The sequence below is a fragment of the Hippopotamus amphibius genome, chromosome 2, assembly GCF_030028045.1.
Source record: "Hippopotamus amphibius kiboko isolate mHipAmp2 chromosome 2, mHipAmp2.hap2, whole genome shotgun sequence".
NCBI classification, from domain to species: Eukaryota; Metazoa; Chordata; class Mammalia; order Artiodactyla; family Hippopotamidae; genus Hippopotamus; species Hippopotamus amphibius.
In genome coordinates this window covers 214,524,906-214,545,541 of record NC_080187.1, presented here as the reverse complement: position 1 = coordinate 214,545,541, position 20,636 = coordinate 214,524,906, and the positions used below count along the sequence as shown (strand labels likewise).

General features: G+C 53.6%; 1 protein-coding gene across 1 annotated transcript; it reads right to left on the bottom strand.

Annotated features, from left to right (window-relative positions):
• Positions 1-19,836, bottom strand: CCDC33 (coiled-coil domain containing 33). Its single transcript, XM_057721882.1, has 10 exons — positions 19,740-19,836; positions 5,792-5,957; positions 5,479-5,567; positions 5,149-5,280; positions 4,963-5,053; positions 3,607-3,773; positions 3,129-3,224; positions 2,499-2,585; positions 1,063-1,176; positions 1-210 (listed from the first exon to the last, which is right to left on the bottom strand). Exons 1-10 carry the CDS (start codon positions 19,806-19,808, stop codon positions 97-99), a joined length of 1,125 nt encoding a protein of 374 aa, XP_057577865.1. The 5' UTR covers positions 19,809-19,836; the 3' UTR covers positions 1-96.
• Positions 19,837-20,636: the final 800 nt, after the last annotated feature.

Below are 20,636 nucleotides of genomic sequence, written 5' to 3'. Positions count from 1 at the left end.
TCACTGACCTACAGCATTTAATAAAATCATTCCAGAGAGTGGGGCTGAGACTCGTCAGCATACAGAGAGGGAGGCCTGCTCCAGGACTGAGCTCTGCTAGGACTCAGTCTGCTGGGATTTCGAGAGCTTGCTGAGCTTAGTCTCTGAGCTGGGCATCAAGGGGTCCAGCTCGGAGGGTCGCCTTTGGTCCTTGGAGAGGGTGGAGGGGTTCTGTGGTGGGCAAAGCAAGATGAAGTGAGTGTGCCCCTGCCCCCAGCGGGGTGACCCAATAAAATGCATCTTGCCTGGCAAGTCACGCCTCAGAGGCGTCCGAAATCCAGAGGGCCACGGCTTCTCAAAGATTTCCAGACCCATTTAACCACAGCAGGTCATACCTAATTTCTCCCAGAGTCTCCAGGGCTCAGCAGGTGAGTTTGCAAAGGTGGCCCTATATTCCCCCCAGGTCCCCCAGCCTTTTCAGGCCTTTCCAGGAGCCTGGAAATGAACAGAGTCCTGATGGTTCAAGAACGGGAGCAATCAGGGTGTTTCCCCTGGGGCTGAGCTTCAGGGGCGGTTGTGAATAGGCCTATGTGTCCTTGGGAAGCTGGCAGTGTCTCCCCCTGGCAACATGCCCCCATCTCTTGCAGGTCTACAGCACTGCAGTTGCCCAAGAAGGGCGTGTGCATGGGAGAATCTTAGGCACTGTGAAGTGGAGTGGGGGCCACAGCTACTTTGCCCATGAGCAGATCCAGTCCTAAAGTACAGCCAGTGCCAGAGCATTCGAGAAATGCCCTTGTGGGCAAGCTGCCAACCACAGCCTTCTCCTTTGTGATACTCATCACCACCTGAAGGGGAGGGGGTGTCTTGGCAGGGTTCTCTATTCCCCTTAGACAGGTGGCGGACGGAGATGGGGCAGGGGCTTCGGCTGGTAACTGAGCAGAAGTTGAGCCCAGGTCTTCTGATTACCAGCCAGGAAGCAGGACCCCCTGGACAGCTTTTCGCAAGGTCCAGTGACTTGGGGGTGGGATGGCTGCCAGACCCACCACCCGAACCCCAAGGAGCTCCTTCAGAGGGACCACTCACGGGCACATCTGTGACGATCATGTTGGAAGGGTGCCTCAAGCCATACTCTTGCTCCTGCAGCCGTGTGGCCAGGTCCTGCTTCTCTCGTCCCCAGCGACGAGCTGAGTCCTCTAACTATAGACATGAAGAGACACTGAGGGAGACCCACTGGGCAGCAGGGCCCATCCCTGAGAGCTGGGACAGTCAAAACCTCAGCCTGCTCTTTGAGCAGAAAGCAAAACCCTGGGCAATGTGGGCTTGCTACCTTCCCAAGAGACCTCAGAGTAACAAGGGCAGGTGGACCAAGTGACAGTCTGAATATGACGGATGGACCTTCTCTGCGTTCCACCAGCATACTGACCCCCACCCTGGTCACAATGAGCCCCGACCCTCCTGACACACGGAGGCCCCTCAGTCCTCAACCGTGGAGCTTCAGCCCTCCTCACAATGGGCCCCAGCCTGGTCACACAGGGAACCCTGTCTCTCCTCACACACACGCCCTGACCCTTCGCACACACTCAGCGCCCGCACTCCTCACACACTGAGGCCCGGCCCTGGTCACACAGGGAGCCCCCACCCTGGTCACCAATGGAGCCCTGACTCTCCCCACACGGGAAGCCCCACCTGGTCACACACTGAGCCCCAACCCTTCTCAAACGGGTCGTCCCAACCCTGGTCACACAGGGAGTCCTGACTTTCTTCACACACGGAGCCCCATTCTCCTCAAACCTAGTGCCCCGACCCTCCCCGCACAGGGAATTCCCGCCCTGGTCACACACAGAGACCTGACTCACTTCACACACTGAGCCCTGACCCTGGTGGCGCATGGAGACCTGACCTCCTCACACAGGCGCCCCAGCTGGTCACACACCCCAACCCTCCTCACACACCGAGTCCTGATCCTGGTCACAAATAGAGCCTGACCCTCCTGCCACACAGAGCCCAGGCCCACCTCACATGGGGACCCCGTCTGGTCACACACGGGGCCCAGACCCTTCTCATAAACGGAGCCCCCATGCTCCTCACACGCACACACCTGACCCTCCAAACACACGGAGCCCAGACCCTGTCACACACGGAGCCCTCACCCTGGTCACACACGGAGACCCGACCCACCTCACACACTGGACCTTGACCCTGGCCACACACGGAGCCCTGACTCTCCTCACACACTGAGCCCAAACACGGTTAAACAGGGAGCCCTGACACTCCAAATACGGGGAGCCCCAATTCCGATCAGTAATTGAGTTCTGGCCCTCCCCACGCATAGAACGCTGATCCTTTTCAAACACAGAGCCCCGACCCTGGTCACAAACGGGCCGCGACGCTCTTCCAACACAGAGCCTTGACCCTCCTCACACATGGAGTCCCGACCCTCCTGATACACAGAGGCCGAGTCTGGTCTCAGGCTGAGGGGTGAGGCCATCTGGCCTGTGTGACCCCTGCACCTCCCCTACCTGGCTTTCCAGGGAAAGAATCCGGCTCTGAGCTCGTTCCAGCTTGGCCAGGAGGTTAAACTTGTCTGAATTATTGGCAAGGAGATCCTGTGGGCAAAGCAGAAACTCACACACGGTCCCCCCTGGGGGCTGCAGCTGTGGGCGCTCAGGAGGCCAGGTGACACTGAGGGAGAAATCAGCCAGGTCTGAGTTCCAAATTCGGCTCCCCGATGCAGAGCCTCAGACCCCTGGCCTGGAGTTTCAGACCTGGCATGTGGCTTTTTCACAGTTGTTCTCTCCACATATTTTGAGTGTATGAAAGTTTTGCACATTAATTTTTAAATGTAAAATGCGTCAGGAAGCACTAGGTTAGTGCACAGAAAGGAATCTTGAGCTGGGCGTCTCTTTGTAAACTGAAGGGTCTATTTGTAAAGGAAGGGCTCCCCGTCCTCTGCACTTTACCTGGATGTCCATGCATCAGGTGTGCTTTCAAACAGAACTCACCTCCTGCGAGTCCTGGGATGGAGAGAAAAACGTTCCTGTGCCCAGCCCACCCTGCTTTTGTAATTCCAAGTGTTCTGTCTTTGGGTTTGCCTAAAGCAGGGACAACTATAATAGCCTTGGAAGTAGAGAGGGGCCAGGGACACCCACCTGTGTGGGCGGGGTGCCCTTGGAGTGGCCCAGGCCATCTGTCTCTTGCAGCCTCTCTGCCAGGTCTCCTCTTGCTCCCAACTCCCCAGGGTCCACCTGGGATGGGGGAAAAGGGCTCTCCAAGGCTGTACCGATCCCAGGAAATGCTCCAGAATGGAGTTCTGAGAGGCCTGTGAAGAGGCCAACTGCAGGCCAGCCAGGTGGCAAATGGGGTCAGGGGTCAGCTAGGGGCTTGCTTTCTCTCCCAGGATGCTAGATGAGGGCAAGGGTGAAGCTTTTAGACTCATGTGTGTTCTCCAGGGTAAAAGCGCCAAGGCCTGAGAGCTGGACACTCTCCAGGAGACTCCAGGCACGTGGGAGACCCTGGGAAACCCAGCTCCTGGTCTTGGACTTCAACTTGGAGTGTGTTGTGATGATTCTGGGCTCCTGGTGACCTGCGCGGGCAGGCCCAGGCCAGGCTTGTGCTGGTGGCTCTTACCGGCAGGGCCTGCTGCTGCAGAATGATGGGGGCTGACTGGTGGTGGTTCTTGTCCAGCTCAGCCCGCAGCCTCGAGTTTTCCGCCAGCAGCACTGAGTAAAGGTCAACAGGCAGATTCTCTCCCGTAGCACCCGGGGGAAGGCCAGAGGCTGAGAGCATGGGGAAGGCTGTGAATGCGGCCACAGATGTTCATGAGATGGGCTTTCCTGCCTCCATGTCCCTGGTCTAATCTGCCTCAGCGTTTTACTTCATTCTGCCCCTCCTCTGCTCCCAAGTCTTCAATGGCTCCCTACTGCCAGTGGGATCAGGTCCACATCCTCCTCAGGCCATTGGTCTAGGCTCTTTAGAATCTGACCCCAGTGTTCTCCTAATCACTCCCCGTTCATCCTGGGTCTGTTTCAGCTCCTCACCTCTATCCTTTTCTCCCTTCTCTGCTCCTGGCATAGTCACTCCCTGGGCCTGTGCATGTTTCCCCTCCCTAGGTTGCCTTCTCATCTCTCATCCTAACCTCAGGGTTCCTGAAAGGCGGGCCTAGTTTTCATTGTTTCTTTTTTTTTTTTTTCTTTAAGAACTTTTATTGAGATACAATTGACATACAATAAACTACATATATTTAAAATGTACAATTTGATATTTTTTTCTTATTAGTAATGTATGTATGGCAATTCCAATCTCTCAATTCATCCCACCTCCCCCACCCCCCCTGCCCCCACTTTCCCCACTTGGTATCCATATGTCATTGTTTCTTAAAAGCCTTCAAAAATGCCCCCCACTGACACCCCCATGCAGTGAAGGCTGACACAGGGCTGGGCTCACAGGGGTCCCCGGTGAGGTGGCACAGAAATCCTCTGCTTGGGCTGGCCTGATATTGGGTGACCTGGTTCTCTCCTGCTCATCAGAGCTACCTCTGATTGGCAGTTCTAGGTGGCTTTGGTTAACATTAATGGAGAAAACAAATCATTGATTTAATTAAAATATTTTTGTAGAAGCAGACTCTTTGAAGATATAGGGAGACAAGCAAATAAGTTGAAGGGTCCTGGACTTAAGAGGTTGGGAACTGCTGTCCCAGACAGCTCCTCTTTGCGGGAGGGTCATCTCTACTCACTCTAGCCTCAGAGCATCTTCTGGAAGGTCTGAGCCTCTTTCTAGCGTGGCTCACATACTGTGTCCCCGCTGTGTGTTCTGAGGAACTCCCTGGTAAGAGAAGGGAGCTCAGGGGACCTCTGGAAGTGCTCAGTGACTGACTGAGTGGGGAACTAGCACCCTCTGCTGCAGTTTGAAGGTGCTCCTGAAACTGCGAGGCTCCAAGAAGGCAGGGCCTCCAGGGATGGGTCAAAAGTCAGGCAGCAGACTCACCCACGTTGGGCTTTCCCTGCAGTTTGTTCTGCAGGGGCTCGTTCCTCTCCCGCAGCTTGTCCTCCAGCACCCGCTCCATCTTCTCGATCACCTAGAGGGCAGAGCACAGAGGCTGGGCTGGCCTGGGGGCTCCACACCCTCCCGTCTGTGGCTGGGCTCGGGCAGCCTGGCCCTTCTGGCACCTGCCTTCTCCTGGTGCCTCACGGTCTCCTCCAGCGCCTTCATCTTCTGCAGCTTGTCCTGGTACCGCTTCAGCAGCGCTGCCTGCGGCTGCTGAGACTGGTGCAGGAGGAGCAGCTCCTTTTCTCGATCGTTCTTCTGATGGTGGGGGAGGGAGGGGAAGGGGGGGAAAGCAGGGGTGCCCTTGACCCTAAGGGTCCACCCCAGCCCCTCTGCTCAGTCCTCCACTGCCCTGGCCCCCTACCCCCAACGTCCCTCTCCCTTCTACCGCCAGATGCTTCTCTGGACACTCCCTCCCGAGCCCCCTTCCCCTCTGCCCTCGAAGCCCCGGCTCACTCGAATCAGCTCATTCTGCAAATGCTGCACCTTGTCCCTCAGCTTCTTCATGTCCAGCTCACTCAGCAGCAATTTCTGCTCCATGGACGCTGGTGGTGGTGGAGGAGCTGGCTCAGGGAGGAGGCACCTCCCAGTTCAAATCGGCATAGTTGGGGGGTGGGGGGGGCAGGGGTCTCTCAGTCCTGAGGCTTGAGACAGGACTGGACTCTCAATTTCCCATCCCAGCCAGGCTCCTACTAGCCTGTGTCCAGCAGCATGCACACCGGGAAAGGCTCCCATCACCCTGTTCCCTTGGCGGCCCGTGTGCCCTCACCCAGGTTCTGGGCTCTGTTGGTGCTGTCCAGCTCCTCTTCTACCTCCTCCTGGGTCAGCTGGCTCCTCAGCATGCGGTTCTCTGCCTCCAGGACACTGGTCTGTTTCCGCAGCAACAGGATGTCCTCTGCCATCTTCTGCATGGCCCGCCGGTAGTTGTTCATCTCCTATGGACCTCAGAGCTCAGAGCTGAACCCCCAGCCCCACTGTAGCCCCCACCCAATATCTACGCTCACATTTGGAAGTCAGTGGGTCACTCCCAAGGCCAAAGAACATAGAGAATCCCAGGCTGTGCCCTCAAGACTTGGCAACCCCTTGAAGGGGTGGTCCTCACAGGGTCTTCACCCCTTCTGGCCACATGAGAGCAGCTACACAAATGAGCTCTCCTGGGGCCTACCTCTTTTCCCAGGATGCCAGCTAGGGGGGACCCAGAGGTTCAGACGCCAGGAGAGGAAGCCCATGAGCGACAGAGACTTGAGAGGATCTGGGGCCGGGTTTCCAGGGCCTGGCTAAATCAGGGCCATTTCTCCACCTTCTCCCTTTTCCTTTCTCCCTTCTCTAATCCCTCTTCTTCCTTATGTCACTGAGAACCCAGGGAAGAATCTCTCCGAAATCTCACTGAATGCCCTAGGCACCAGCCTCCCAAGCAGCCCAGGGGTCGTGAAGGGACACAGGGGAAGCCTGGGAGACCCAGATAAGAGGGTGAGGGTTGGGATCCAGCTACAGGATCTAGTGTGCGAGGTGAGGACAGGATGCCGGATTCTGTCATTAGGGTAGGAGTAACAATGATACTAATATCTGGCGTTCACTGAGCATTTATGATGTTCCCGGTCAGGTCTGCCTCCCTCATTTAGCCTGTGAAGGAGGTCATTTTACCGACAAGGACGTCAAGGCTCACAGAGGCGAGGAGCTTGCTCAGTCGCAAAACGCATGAGTGGCAGGTCAAGGTCTGAAATCGAGGCCTGCTGCCACTTGAGCCCACGTTCTTAAGTGCCGTGCAATCCTGCCACAATGCCCCCATACGTGGAAACGTCACAGTATGTTGAGAAGTGATGAAAGGTTACTAAAAAGAATTATGATCTCAATTTGGGGGAAAAAATTCATGTTTGCCCTTGTGTATACATAGGAGAGCTAAGAGGCTATATTCACAGGTATTTGTTTCCTAATCAGAAATTCCATTGTTACTTACAAAAAGTTTTGTAAGGGGAGTTTCTTAACTATAAACAGTACAACAAAATATAAAAAAGGGACCCAAAACGTGAAGCCAGAAAAGTCTGCAGAGGGGGAGGAGGTAGGAGCTAGGCTGGGAGAGGAGTGGGAGGAGCGAAGAAGGCCAACAGGAGCTTGCTAAGCCCTGGCGTTCCTGAGAGAGACTGCCGAGGCCTTGCCTGCGGGGGTGGGGCTCCTAGGCCCAGCCAGGAAGGCGCTCCCAAGTCCTCAGGAAGCAGATCTCTGTCCCCAGCTCCCACCTGGGCCCCATGCTGCCTGAGGATGTGTCCTGGCTCCCAGCCACTGCCTCCAACCTGCTGCATGGTGGGCCACTGGCTTCCTGGGGAGGGGTTTCCAGACAGCAGGGGCTCATCAGAAGCCACTTGTCACCTGCTGCTGTCTAGCCTTCTGGCTAGACTCCCTCTAAATGGTGCCAGTGCTGGGCCCATCTTCCCAGCAGCTGTCCCAGTCAAGTTTCAGGTCTTGGCTCCTTCAGATCTGCCCATCTGGTGCCCTCAGACAGCTTCGTTAACAAGAACACTCAGCCCAGAGACTGCACACGCACAAGGCTCTGTGATCAGGCCCCAGTCCGGAGCCCAGCTTGGCTACTGACTCAAGGAGTGAGCTCGGACAGGCCCCTTCACCTTTCTGAACCTCCAATTCATCTCATGGGAGAAGCACGGAGTATCTGTGAGCTCAGAGTCAGTGTGTGTGGTTCAGGGCCCTGCCAAGGGCAGGCATGACTTGGAGGCTGCAGTTCTCATCCCGCCCCATTTCGGTTCCAGTGCCAGCTTTAATCAACAGGTCAGATCCCTTCTTCTTCCTCCTTGCTACCCTCCCCCTGGGTTCCCTTGCTGCCTCCTCTGCTGTGCTCTACGTCTTCAATTTATAGCAGCCCCTTGATGGACAGGGAGTTTTGGAAAAGGAAATTCATCTCTCCTTTCCCTCCCCAGCCTAGCTCAGGCTCTTCTCATGTCTGCTCTGAACAATTACAGTAGAATCCAAACAAGTTTCTTTGCTTTAGGGTTATCTTTTAGAGGAGCACACACTCATCCAAGAAACCATGTTCAAGGATACTCCATGTACTGCAGTTTACGGTTTTATTCTAGGACACGCTCAGTCGCTGGATACAGGCAGCCCTTACAAAGAATGACCTAGATTCAATTGTTCTGACACAGAGATGTCCACACGGTATTGTTAAGCAAAAAAAAAAAAAGTGGCAAATTAATATGATCCCATCTGTCACTGGTATGGGCATGTGTATGCGTGCATGTGTATGCATGTGTGTGAGCGTGAGTGCATAAATACTGATGTATAGTAACAGTGGCTACTGCTCAGTTCGGGAAGAGAAAGGAACACTTGCTTAATCTCTTTTTTTTTGCATTTTTACTAAGAATTTATCCATATATTATTCATCCAATTAAAAATAATTTAAACCTAAATACATTGAGACTATACCACGTTCACAGATCAAAACATGCAATATTTATATAGTTCTTCTCTAAATTGATTTACAGATTCAACGCATTTCCAATTAAAATTGTAATACTCTATGTATATGTATAGAAATAGATGAGCTGATTCTGTGAGAAATAAAAAGAGCAAGTAGAGCCGAAATATTTTTGGAGAGGAACAGGGAAGACTTGCTCTATGAGCTATCAAGACTTATGATACAGCTACAGTAATTAAGGCAGGGTAATACAAATGCAAAGATTGATAAGCAGGCAAAAGCAAAGCAAGAGAGAGCCCTGAAACAGACCCACCCACATATGGGCCCTTAATATATGACAAAGGCGGTGTTACAGGGCGGCAGGGAAAGGATTGTAATTTTAATAAACGGTGCTGCATCAATTTCATATCTATCTGGAGAAAAGGGAAACTTGACTCCTACTACATACCATAATTAAAAATAAATTCCAGATGGATTGCAGATCCAAATGTAAAAGGTAAAACAATAAAGCTTCTAGAAGACAAGGATAAGAATATCTTTGTGAACATGGGGCAGGGAAAGGTTTTTCAAAACACGACATGCCGCTAAAGCACAAACCAGAATGGAAAGGATTGATAAGTTGGGTACCTTTAAATTAAGAACTTTTATTCATGAAAAGACATCATTAAGGGGGTGAAATGGGCAGGAAAAGTGGGAGAAGATACTTGCAACAAACATAACCGATGATGGACTCATATTCAAATATAAAAACAACTCCCACAAATCAATAACAGAAAGACAGACTACACAACAGAATAATGGACAAGAGATTTGAACTGGCCCTTGGCAAAATAAGCAATAAACATCTGAATTGGTGGCCACCCTCATTAGTCATTTAAAACCACAACAAGATACTACTATATACCCACCGCAACGACTAAAACAAAAACAAAACAACCCCGACCATATCAAATGTTGGTGATGATGTAGAACAAGTAGAACACTTGGTCACTGCCCGGGGAACAGGAAGTGTCACCACCCTTTTGGAGAACTGCTTGGATACTGGATCCTCTTCAAGTTGAACTCAGGCGTAGCCTAAGACCTAGCAGTTCTACTCCTGAGTATATACACAGTAAAAAGGCATGTGTGAATTCATCAGGAAGCAGGTATAAGAACATTCCTAGCAGAATTTTTGTAATAATCCCAAACTGGAAATAGCACAGTTGCCAATCACAGCAGAATGGTGGGACAGTCATGCAATGGGATACTACACAGCAATACCAATGAATGCACGATGGTCACGTGAAACCACATGGAGGGACCTCTCAAACTAATTGTGAGTAAAAGAAGTCAGACACAAGGTACCTGCTCTATAATTCCATATAGATTTTCTTTAAAAAACGAGCAAACTTAAGAGTTAGAAATCAGGGCATTAGATCCCCTTGGGGAGGTGGGGGGTGAGGTGGGGGGCTGGGGGCATGAGAGAGCTTCCGGAGTGCTGGCGATGGCACTCTTCTTGACCTGTAGGACCTGTGGTTACATGTCTGTGTTCACCGTGTGATGATTCATCACTGTCAATACAGTTACGTTTTGTGCATTTGTTTGCACGGGTGCTATACTTCACACCATGACCCAGATTCCTGCTGTGGTGTTGCCCCTCCACCTGCTCCCCTTTCCCCGCAGCTCCCAGGCTATTCTGGTGTGGGCTGCGGGTGGGCTGTCTGCCCCATCCATGCCCAAGGCGGGAGAGAGGCCCTGGGAGGGGAAGAACCCTGCTGGATGCTGGGTCTGGGACAGCCTAGTCTATGTGTGTGCTGGTGGAGGGCTGAGATCCTCACAGCTGTAGTTCAGAATGAGCTCCTAAGGTTTGGACCAACTTCCCCCCAGCTCTGCATCAACTTAGATGCAAAGTCTGAGGCTTGGCATTCAAGGCCTCTTACAAGCCACCACCTCGTGCCCATCGACCCCGCCCTGCCCCGCTAGCACACTCTTAATTCCCCTTCACACCTCTACTCAGGCTGAACTATCTGCAGAGGACCCCGCCCCCATTCCCACTACCTAACCTTTGACCTTTTATAGTCCACTCAGTAATTTGTAATTGCATGAGGGCTGACAGTGTGTGCGCTCCTGAGTGTGCACGTGTGTGCACGTATGCACATGTGCATGAGTGTGCACGTGTGTGCATGTATGCACGTGTGCATGGAGGGGGTCCTGGGGAAGGGGCTGCTGCTGTTTGGCCTACCCCATGGGTCTAATCAGCTCCTCTTCTCATTCAGGGCCTCACCCTTTCCAATACTGTTTTTCACCAGCTCCTGTGGGTGAGCAAAGCTCACCCCTCTTCCTTGACAGACAAAGAAAGACGAGGCCCAGAGCAACGGGAAAAAAAGAAATGGAGGAGATGGAGGGCATGGTTCCTGATGAAGTGGGGCACCCTTGCCTCAGCCAGATGGCTGATGGGTTCTTGGGGACTCCACCCCTTGGAGACCAACCCTATAGACCTTCCATAGGCCCCTATACCACCCCCAGCCTGGCTGCTCTCTGAGAGTGAAGCCTCTTTAGGAGGGATGGAGAGGGACCCAGCGATGGAGAGGGACCCAGCCTTGGCGTACCCTCCCTTAGTCTCTACCTTTGCTGACACCCTCTGTCCCATGCGACCTAGAGAGGAGGCGGCCTGGAGGTCCTGCCCTTCCTCCCCAGCTCCACCCACCCCCACAGCTGAGCCGTGATTCTAGACTGCAGCCCTGACCTCTCCCCACAAACTGGGATGGGCTCCCCACTCAGGGCCATGCTCTGCGTCACAGCCCAGCCTTGAGAACATACAGGACACCATGACCCAGATTCCTGCTGTGGTGCGGCCCCTCCACCTGCTCCCCCTTCCCCCCAGCTCCCAGGCTGTTCTGGTGTGGGGTGTGGGCAGGATGTCAGCCCCATCCCTGTCTCCTCTCTGGGCTAGCACATCCTCTAGGGACACTGATTCCGCCTGTGCCTGACCCTGAGTGCCCACTTCCCCCCTCAGCCACTGACACCCCCCACCAGGACTCCAGCTCTCAGATGAGAAGTGTCACGTGGCCCTGGGTTCGAATAACTTCCCTGCTACTGGGTACTGGTGGTCTTTGCTGCACTAGCACCTCTTCTCTGGCTCTGGAAGCGTAGTAACTGTGCTCTGAGCCTCAGTGTCCTTATCTGTAGAATGGGAAAAAAGCCCCACCTCAAGGGGTGGCTGTGGAGTCCGGGAGTGTGAAGAGGGCCAGCCTGCCCCTGGCATATAGGGTGCCTGGAGATGCTACCTCCCATCTTTTGTTTTTTTGCCACATCTTGGCTTGCAGGATCTCAGTTCCCCGACCAGGGACTGAACCCATGCCACAGTAGTGAAAGCCCAGGATCCTAACCACTAGGCAACCAGGGAACTCCCTCTACCTCCCATCCTGGCACCATTTTTTGAGTACTTTTTTAAAAGAATTATTTGCACAATAACCCTGGGTACCACGTTGAAAAGGTATGACTGTCTGACTGCTCCCATTTTATAGAAACGGAGGCCCAGCATCCACCTCGCCCTCCCTGACTTTTAATTAAGGAGGAGGGGTGGTGGTGATCTTTCACAAAAGCCTGAAGAGGGCAATGCTGGCTCCTCTCCCCTGCAAGTAAGAAGTTTCTTATGGTGGAATTGGAGGCACCTCATCCAAGTGGGAATGTTCAAATACACCTGTGGCCGCTACCAACGATGCTGACCAAAAGGGTCCTTATACCTTCATTGTTCAGATGGGGAAACTGAGGCTAGAAGGCAGCAGTGTGCCCAGGGTCTCAGAAACTCAGTTCTAAAGCCCCTAAAGCAGCTCAGTAAACACCCAATCAACGAACACCTGTCGAGTGCCACGTCTATGCTATGCCAGGGCCTTGGAGCCCAGAGGAGCCCAGACAGTCCCTGCCTGCAGTGGGCTCCCCTCTACACTGAGAAGATGGCAGGAAGTGCCTGTGACAGAGGGAAACTCAGAGGAGGCTCTTAACCTAGCCTGGGGGGCCTGGAAGGCTTCCTGGAGGAAGGAATAATCTGAGCTGACTCTTGGGAGGGAGTATTACCCCAGGGGTGGGGAGAGGGCTCTCCAGGCAGAGGAGAGGAAGGCAGGGAGGTGAGAGAGTGTGTGATGTGGAACAAAGCAGGTGAGAGCAGGGTGTGGGGAGGAGAGACAGGGGTACAGCTGGAGAGGCGGCGGGGCAGACCGAAGACGGCCTTGAAGGCCAGTCTCAGGAGCTTGGTCTCCATTCTGAAGGCCACTGAAGGGCCTAAGCTGCAGGGCAGGGGTGCCTGTGACAACATCTCTCTGGCTGCTGAGCACTGAGGACGAATCAGGGGAATGAAGGCCAAGAACAGCGAGCCAGGTGAACGTGTTGGGACGTATGCCAGGTGGAGGCAATGGGCATGGAGATGAGGAGGGAGGAGCGCAGGAGGGAGGAGAGCATGCAGGAGTCCTCAGGAGTGGGAATCTTGGGGCTTGGGGTGGAGGAGGAATTGCATGCATGGAGTGCAGAGGACAAGAACTGGCTCGATGACGGGGAGGGGTGTGCTGGGTGTGAGGTACCTGCGTGGCCTCCAGCTGAAGGTGGTCACGGGCAGTGGATGGTGGTAAGCTTCAAAAGAATCTCAGCTGGAGGTAGAGGTGTGGGAGGACAGTCCACCACGTATGATGGAAACCTTAGAAGGAGGGAGATTTTTCAGAGTCAGGGGAAGTGTAGAGCGGGGAGGGGGTTCGAGGACAAAGGAAAGGGGTGGTGGTGGGAGAAGAGCCCTCAAGTTCAGGGAAATTGCCAGAGGAGTGGGAGGAAAAGGGAGCAGGCTGGCAAGGCCAAGGCCACAGAGCTTCAGAAAGGAGGGGAGATGGGCTTCTGCTTTGGGTAATGGCACGTTCAGTAATATAGACCAAGCTTCCCTGTAGATAACCTAAAAACCTGGATACAATGTAAAAAATCACCTTCTTAAACACATAAAGAGCAGGTGATACAGTGAGGAATTATTGGACTAGATAAGAGGCATGGGTGGGGGTAGGGAAACCCACACAGTGGAGTACTATACAGTGATGAAAAAGAGGACCCATAGCACCAAGCAACCATGCAGATGAATCTTACACATAAAGCTGAGCAAAAGAACCCTACATAAAAGAAAGCACACCTGGCATAAGGCCCTTTAGAGAAAGTTAAAAACGGGGACTATTAGGCCATAGTGATTAGGCACGCAGAGGTGATGACAGTATGAAGAAGCAAAGCAAGACAACAGTGGGTCCAGGGGTCACGTCTAGGACAGGAGGGGCACCAGGGGCTTTGGGTGCCGGTGACGTTCTATTTCATGACCTGGGTGGTGGTTTCATGGATGTTTGCTTTATAATAATTTGGTTGTGTTTTATTTTTATGTTCAGTGCAACGTTCTCCACAGGGGTTGTATTTCAAAATTTAAAAGGTTTTTGAAAAAAAGAAGGCTCAATAGCTTCTCAATCTGCAGAGGGAGCCTCTGGGTGTGACCTCAAGGAGGTGGCCCCTGGTGACCTTGGCCAGGACTCTGAATGCCAAGAGGAGGATGCGCAGGAGCAGGAGGATGGAGGGGGGCAGTGAGGTTGAGGTAGCTGAGGATACAGGGCTGAGGAGAGGCACGGGGATGGAGAAAGAGGGTTTTCTGGAGAATAAGGAAACATGCAGGTAGAGGTGTACAGGGGGGCATGGGCTGGAGTGGAGGGGATTGGGGGGCTGGGCAGGGGCTTCAAGCTCCAAGAAGAAGGAGGAATCCTGAGGGGGGGCACGTATAGATGGGTGTCTAGATCAGAGGCGGTGTGGGTGGCAGGGCTCTGCAGGGGGTGGAGTGGATGCAGAGCCAGGGGGGTCTTTGCTGCGCTGGGCATGCACCCTTCCCGCTTTGCCCAACCTCTGGGTCCCCAGGCCTCCAGGATCCCTGGCTGACAGGCCCAGGCTACCAGCCATGTGGTTCGCCTTTGCGGCCGGCAGAGGGCACCCGCCTCCCACGGATGCTCTGGCTTCAGCCTGTAGTGGGCCCGAGAGTGGCCTGAGAGGGCCCCACAGCTCTTGGGGGCACGCCTGGGGGGTGCTGTCTTGCTGTCCAGCCCTAGGCACACAGGTCCCTCCTCCAGGTAGTCCAGCCTGTCTGCTCACACCTCCTGCCCCAGAACTCTTATCTGCTGGAGATTCTGCTGGGTGCCCTCTGCTGAGAACCACCCGTGGAGGCCAGAGAGGCACAGTGACTTGCCTGAGGTCACACAGCAAATCCTGATCCTCAACTGGGGCTTCTATCCTGAGCCAGGGAAAACGATGGGGTTGAGTAGGGAGGGGAGGGGCTTGGGACAAGAGCCATCTCAAAGCACTGAGGTGACCCTGACTGAAGTCATACCTGCACAACAGCAGACACCTGAGGCTGAAGGCTGACCATGGGCAAAAGGAACAGCTGAGAGGCACTAGGATGTGCAGTTTAAAAAGTGTACCCCCCCACCACACACCCCAAAGCCTAAATCTTTACGAGTCTTCCATCCACCCAGGAAGATACACTAAGTGCAGGCAGAGCCTGCAGGGGTCACGGGGGCCTCCTTCCAGCAGCTCTCCTTTGTTGAACAAGGCCACTGGGCAGGCCTAACCTGAGCTATGACTCTGCAAGGGAGGCATCTTCACTCCCAGTTTTCTGAGGAGGAAGCTGAGGCCCAGAGTAGGAAGAGCTGGGTAACTTGTTCAAGGCTGCCCCACACACAGGGGAACCAAACCTGGAGTGGGGGTGCTGAGCTGTGGTCTCCAAGGGTACAGGGTGAGATGCCACCCTGCCCTGGAGCTTCTCCTTTCCCCTTCAAGCTAGGTGCTTCGAGGACCCTTAGGAGCTGCTTTTCTGAGTCAGAGATAGAAAGATTTCCCTCCTCCATGTCCCTTCCCCACCCCACCCCCACCCTCCATCCCCCACCCCTCCCACCCCACGGCCAGGCCTGTTTCCTGGCGTTCCTGGACCCCTACACAGGCAAAGAAGGGCCATTTCTATTCCCTCATAACCCCTCTGCCCCTGAGAACCCAGCTAACAATGTAATGTAGCCACCCTCTCCCCCCGGGGATTCTCTCTGCCCAAAAGGGCACAAGCGGGGGGCAGCCCCCTCCCACGGCTCCTGGCTGACTGGTCTGATCTCTGGAGGCTTCTGCAGGCAGGCAGCACGGTTCTCTGCCTCCCTTATGGCTGGGGTTTCTTTGCGCAGCCTCAATACACAGCCTACCTCTCTAGGAGATGAAAGATGGCTGAAAGTGCTGTGCTGCTCCTCTTACTGAGTCCAATTTCCTCCCCGTGTAACTGGACGAGCCTTAGAGACTTTGCAGAATGCAGCATTGCAAGGTTCAGGACTTCTCAGGCCAGGTCATCAGAAGCCTTGTAGCTTGCACCCTCCCTCCTGGAACGTTTGCAGTTCCCCCAGGGAAGAACCCCCACTACCCTGAGATGGTCATGCCGTGGGCAGGCCCAAAGTAAGTGTGGGGAGAGAGAGATGCGCACCTAGCCTCAGCTGCTCCAGCCCCTGCCACAGAAGTCAGCGCAGCTGGGAACCCACACATCAGGGCTTGAGACCAGCCCTCCCTGCTGTGCCTCGGCCTAGCTCCTGACCCACACAACGGACATAGAATAATGAGAAAACATTATTGCTTTAAGTTTGGGGTGGCTTATTATGCAGCAACAGATAACTGGAACATTCTCCCTGGCTGCCGGAGCCCTTTGATGGCTCCCACGTGCCTGCATGATAAACTTCCAACTCTGAATTTCAAGGCTGTCCGTCCCAGCACAACTACATCACCTGGCTACGCAGCTCATGCGCCAGCCTCCCTGGGCTCCTCTCTGTCTTTAAAATCTTACTACTTCTGTCAAGAAGCCATCCCTGAGTTCCCACCCCCACTCCAGCCTGGCACTCCTTATCCCAGCAGGGACCACCTTCAGTCTCCCTTCAGCTCCCGGGAGACCCTGACATACGGAAGGACCTCCCCTCCTCTCTGCAGCCTCTGGCTGCCATCCTGAGCTAGAGAGGTAGGGCCTGGAAGAACCCCCAGGCCTGGTGGCCAAGGACCCTGCCAGATTCACCATCATTTGATGGACAGAGCCCCTGGAGGTCCCCTCGGGACATCTGAGAGGCCACTCTTGGTTAATCCAATACCTTTAAGGGGAAAAGAACCACGTTTCTTTAATATAAAATAGAAGCATTCAGCTTGTACAAATTGGTGCTGGGTTCTATAGTTCCTGAGATCAGAACCCTGAGCAAGAGCTCCATACTGGGGGGCTGTCTTAGGCAGGGGTGGAGAGGACAGAGGCTGTACCAGACATCAGAAGTAAACAGCAACTCCATGATGCTGGACCTGACCCGTGTGATTATGTATAGTGTTTTCTTGATATCTTGAAATTTTGCCTATGAATCAAATTTTTTTTTTCTATCGAGAGCACAATCCGATGCAGAGTTTAAAAATTAATCCAATTGTTGGGTTTATGGTTAATTACCTATGACCAGTACTTCTTGGCGGAGTTTTCCTCTCTAAGGCTCTAATTGGATGGCCCTTAGGAAATTTATTCTAGAAGAAAGAAGTTGTAGTTCTGTTTGGGCCATTATTGATATTACTAGATGGAACCCACTCGGCCAATCAATCATACTGGCTCTAAGTATGACTGTGAATATGAATTTTCTTTCAGTTTACTCAGGCTCAATCAGAGAAATGACCTAAATTTCAGTCAAAGAAGGCAACTTCCCGATTATTAGGAGGGACCCTCTCTCAGTTATGGGATGGATTTGTATGACTTATACCAGGCTATTGTGGTATAAGCCATATACCACAATATGTTTAAGGGACTCCCCCCTTATGTTGGGAACAGTTAAATCATACTAAGGATAATCAGCCTTAATAACACTAGGAAATCGGGCTGGGTGCCTTATGAAAAATGCCAATGTGTCATTTCCCTTAAAGATAACGATTGGTACTAAACAGATCGGGTTAGATGACCAGGGATATCTGGGCAGCACCTAATGGAAGTTCTTGGCTTAAATTCTTATTTATGATCTTATAAATGCTACCAGCTATATTATTATATTCTGCCTATTTCACAAGATTATTGTTTCTCGTATTACCCAATGTGTGATCGAGCCTCTGATAAAAATGCTGACTAGGCGACTTGAAATGGTTGACCAGATATATAGTTCTATATAAGATCAACGACTGCAATAGTGTAATTCTAGATATGGGAAGAAGCCACAAGAGGGAATCTTTTCCTGGCCCATAACAGACTAGTAAGACACATGGTCCGGAGACTTTTGGCTGCTGTTTACAGGGCATAGTCCAGTAATAGCACACTGAGTGACCTATCAATGAAATCCCCACCCGACCTAGGAATGGCCATCACTAGTGCCGTGGAACAAATTGGTCATGAAATGCCTCCCAAACCTTGGTTGAATTTATGGACCAAAATGGGGGAATTGTAAAACAAAGAATGTTGCCCCTTTCCTCTCCCCTATCCCGTTCTACCTATAGTACCCTCTGAAAGGAATTCAGGGCAAAGATCAGGCATGAGGCACTCTGTGCTCCAGGAGAACTGGCAGAACAGGCCTTCAGATACGTAGATATTTTGGGGAGAACATTGTATAAATCCAGATTCTTGTATCTTCCCATACTTAGAAAAGGCTTCTAGCAAGATGTGTGCTTGACTGCATGTACCTTCTCCAAAGCCACATATATACTACTGACCTCCCTCCGTACCTCTTCAGAGCAGTTCCTCAGAGCTAGCTGAGAGGCGGTCTCCTGGGCTATAGTCCTCAGGGAAGTCCCCAAATAAAACTGAAACTCACAGCTCTCGAGGGTTGTGCCTTTTTCTTTTCCCAGTTGCTGCCTCGCCACCTGACACCTGGGGTGTCCGCCGAGCCTCCCAACCACAAGCGTATCTGTGCAAATTGCTGTTTAAAACAGGTTCCCTGAGGGAGAGGCAGTTGCCTCTTTGTTCAGCCCAAGGTTACAGCAAAGAAACAAAAGAAGTGAATTTTCCCTTTCTTCTGTTCTTTCTTCTCCTTCCTGCTGCAGCAGAGGTGGCGCCTGGAAAGCTTTTGTGCTCAGCACACTGAAGCTCGGAAGGGTGGCGAGGCTTGGCTGCGGACCCCAGCCCCTGCCTAATTGGCCCCTGCCTGAGCCAGGCAGGCTAATTGAGCAGGACCTGGACAATGGGGCTGGGGGTGGGGCTGGCTTGGGGGAGGGGCCTCCTGGAGGATGCTCTCCCATTCCCATTTCCCTTCCCGGGCCTCCCAGAACCCTGCCTCCACCCTGGACCCTCCTCCTCCAGCAAGATACCCTGGGCCACCTCAGCCCAGCCATTGATCACTCCTCCTCAGGTGTGGGGCTCAGAGGCCTGCCTCTCCTAGACTCAGTTTGGGGTTGGCCTTTGACCTCAGCCCAGGGAAGTACAGGGCCAGGCACTCAGGGGGTTGGTAAGGGGACAGACCCCAGCCCTGGCCTTAAAAGCCCTGCTCACTCCCCCAAAAAGAACCTCTTCCCCAGTGGCCCCCCCCGCTAACATTCTCCCTGGTTAGAGCTTTGCTGCCTCTGAGTGCCCCGTGTGGGGTACAAGGAGAGTCCTGGCTGGGGTCCAGAATCTTGGGTCTTAATCCCACTTCTGCCCAAATCTGCTGAATGACCTTAAGCAAGGCCCTTGCCTCCTCTAGGCCTCCTCACCTCCAGGCTGGGATGCGATGGCTGCTGGGTGAGCTCTGGGTTCTTGCCACAAAGAAAGAACAAATGCTTTGGCTACTGGGGTCTGAATGAGAAAGTTGTCACTAACCCAGGCAATGCAGGCCCCCTGGCCTAAGGCTGATTCACCTCCTTTCGGATGCCCCCATCTGCCTCACTCTTCTCCCTCACTAGCCCTCGTGAGCTCTGTCCTACCAACAAGACTTCCTGGCCTGACTGTCCCAGGCTAGCCCAGGCCCAGCCACTTTCTAGGATGTAGGGCTGGACCTCCAAGAGGCCAGAGCCAGGGCCTGAATTAGCGGAAGCTAACTGATCACTTTAAGGGGTTTCCCCAGAAGTCCTTCTCTCCTTCTGGGTTCCCAGGTGTGGGTCAGGTAGCCTGGGCTGGGCCTGGGAGCCCTGCAGAAAGTTCCTGAGACCGTGGGTATCTAGGGGCCAATGCCCGGGCCTGATCTGCTAGTCCCTCCTCTACCTTGCTCTGGGAACACCTTCATTGGTTGCCAGGAGACACACCCCAACACAGCTGGCTGCTAGGTGAGCCAACCCATCCTCCCAGAACCGGTGGGTGTGGGGGCAGACTTACAGAGCAGCTGTCAGGGAGGCCTGGGGCAGCCTTGGCGGCTGGAGGGGATGGGGACTCTGGCTCCCCCATCTTTCCTGCTAGCAGTCCTGTTCCCCAGGATGGGTCCCCAGGGACAGTTGCTACAACAAGTGCCTGCCTGGTGACAGAGCCCAGCCCTGAGCTGGAAACAGGCAGGCCCAGGGGGCCACTTCCCCTTTGTTTCAGGGTGGGGGCATCTGGGTGGGGTGGCTGGAATCAGGCTAGGCTCATTCCTTGGCCAGAGAACTGCAAGGAGATGGCAAGGCCTGGAAGGGCTGTGGGGCCAGGAGGCCAGGAAAGGGCCAAGGCCCTGAAAGGCTCTGGCTTTCTGTCTCCCCAGCCCCAGTCTCAGAACCCCTCCCCTTGACCTGCCCTCTATCTAGATCTCAGTCTCCCCCTAGTCTCTCACCTCCATCCCCACTGTCTCTGCCCCTTGGTTACCCGGTACCCTCAGTCTCCCCTTTCTTCTCCCCCTCAGCCTCCTCCTGTTTCTGTCGCTCTGTCTCCCCTCTCCCTGGCCCTTGCGCCCTGCGTGGTCCCTCCACAGAGGCCCAGGCTAGGCTCACCCTTCTGCAGCTGCACAGAGAGGTCCAGGGCCCCACGCCTGCCCTCGGGGCCTTCCCATCTCTGCTTTCCTGATAGTCTGGACAAATTCCTTTCCTGTTAGTTCAGCAGAGACAACATGGGTGGATGTTTTTAAAAGGAACTCACTGGGAAGCAAATGGAAAACAAACCCAAACAAGGCAACCCACCACCTAGAAACGGCCTTGGTCACTAAGGCAAAGCCATCTACTATAACTGCCTTTGGCCCAGGGTTGCAGAGACACCCTCCTAGGGCATGGAGCGGTCTGTCTGGCTTTTCCGCATCGAAGCTGGGTC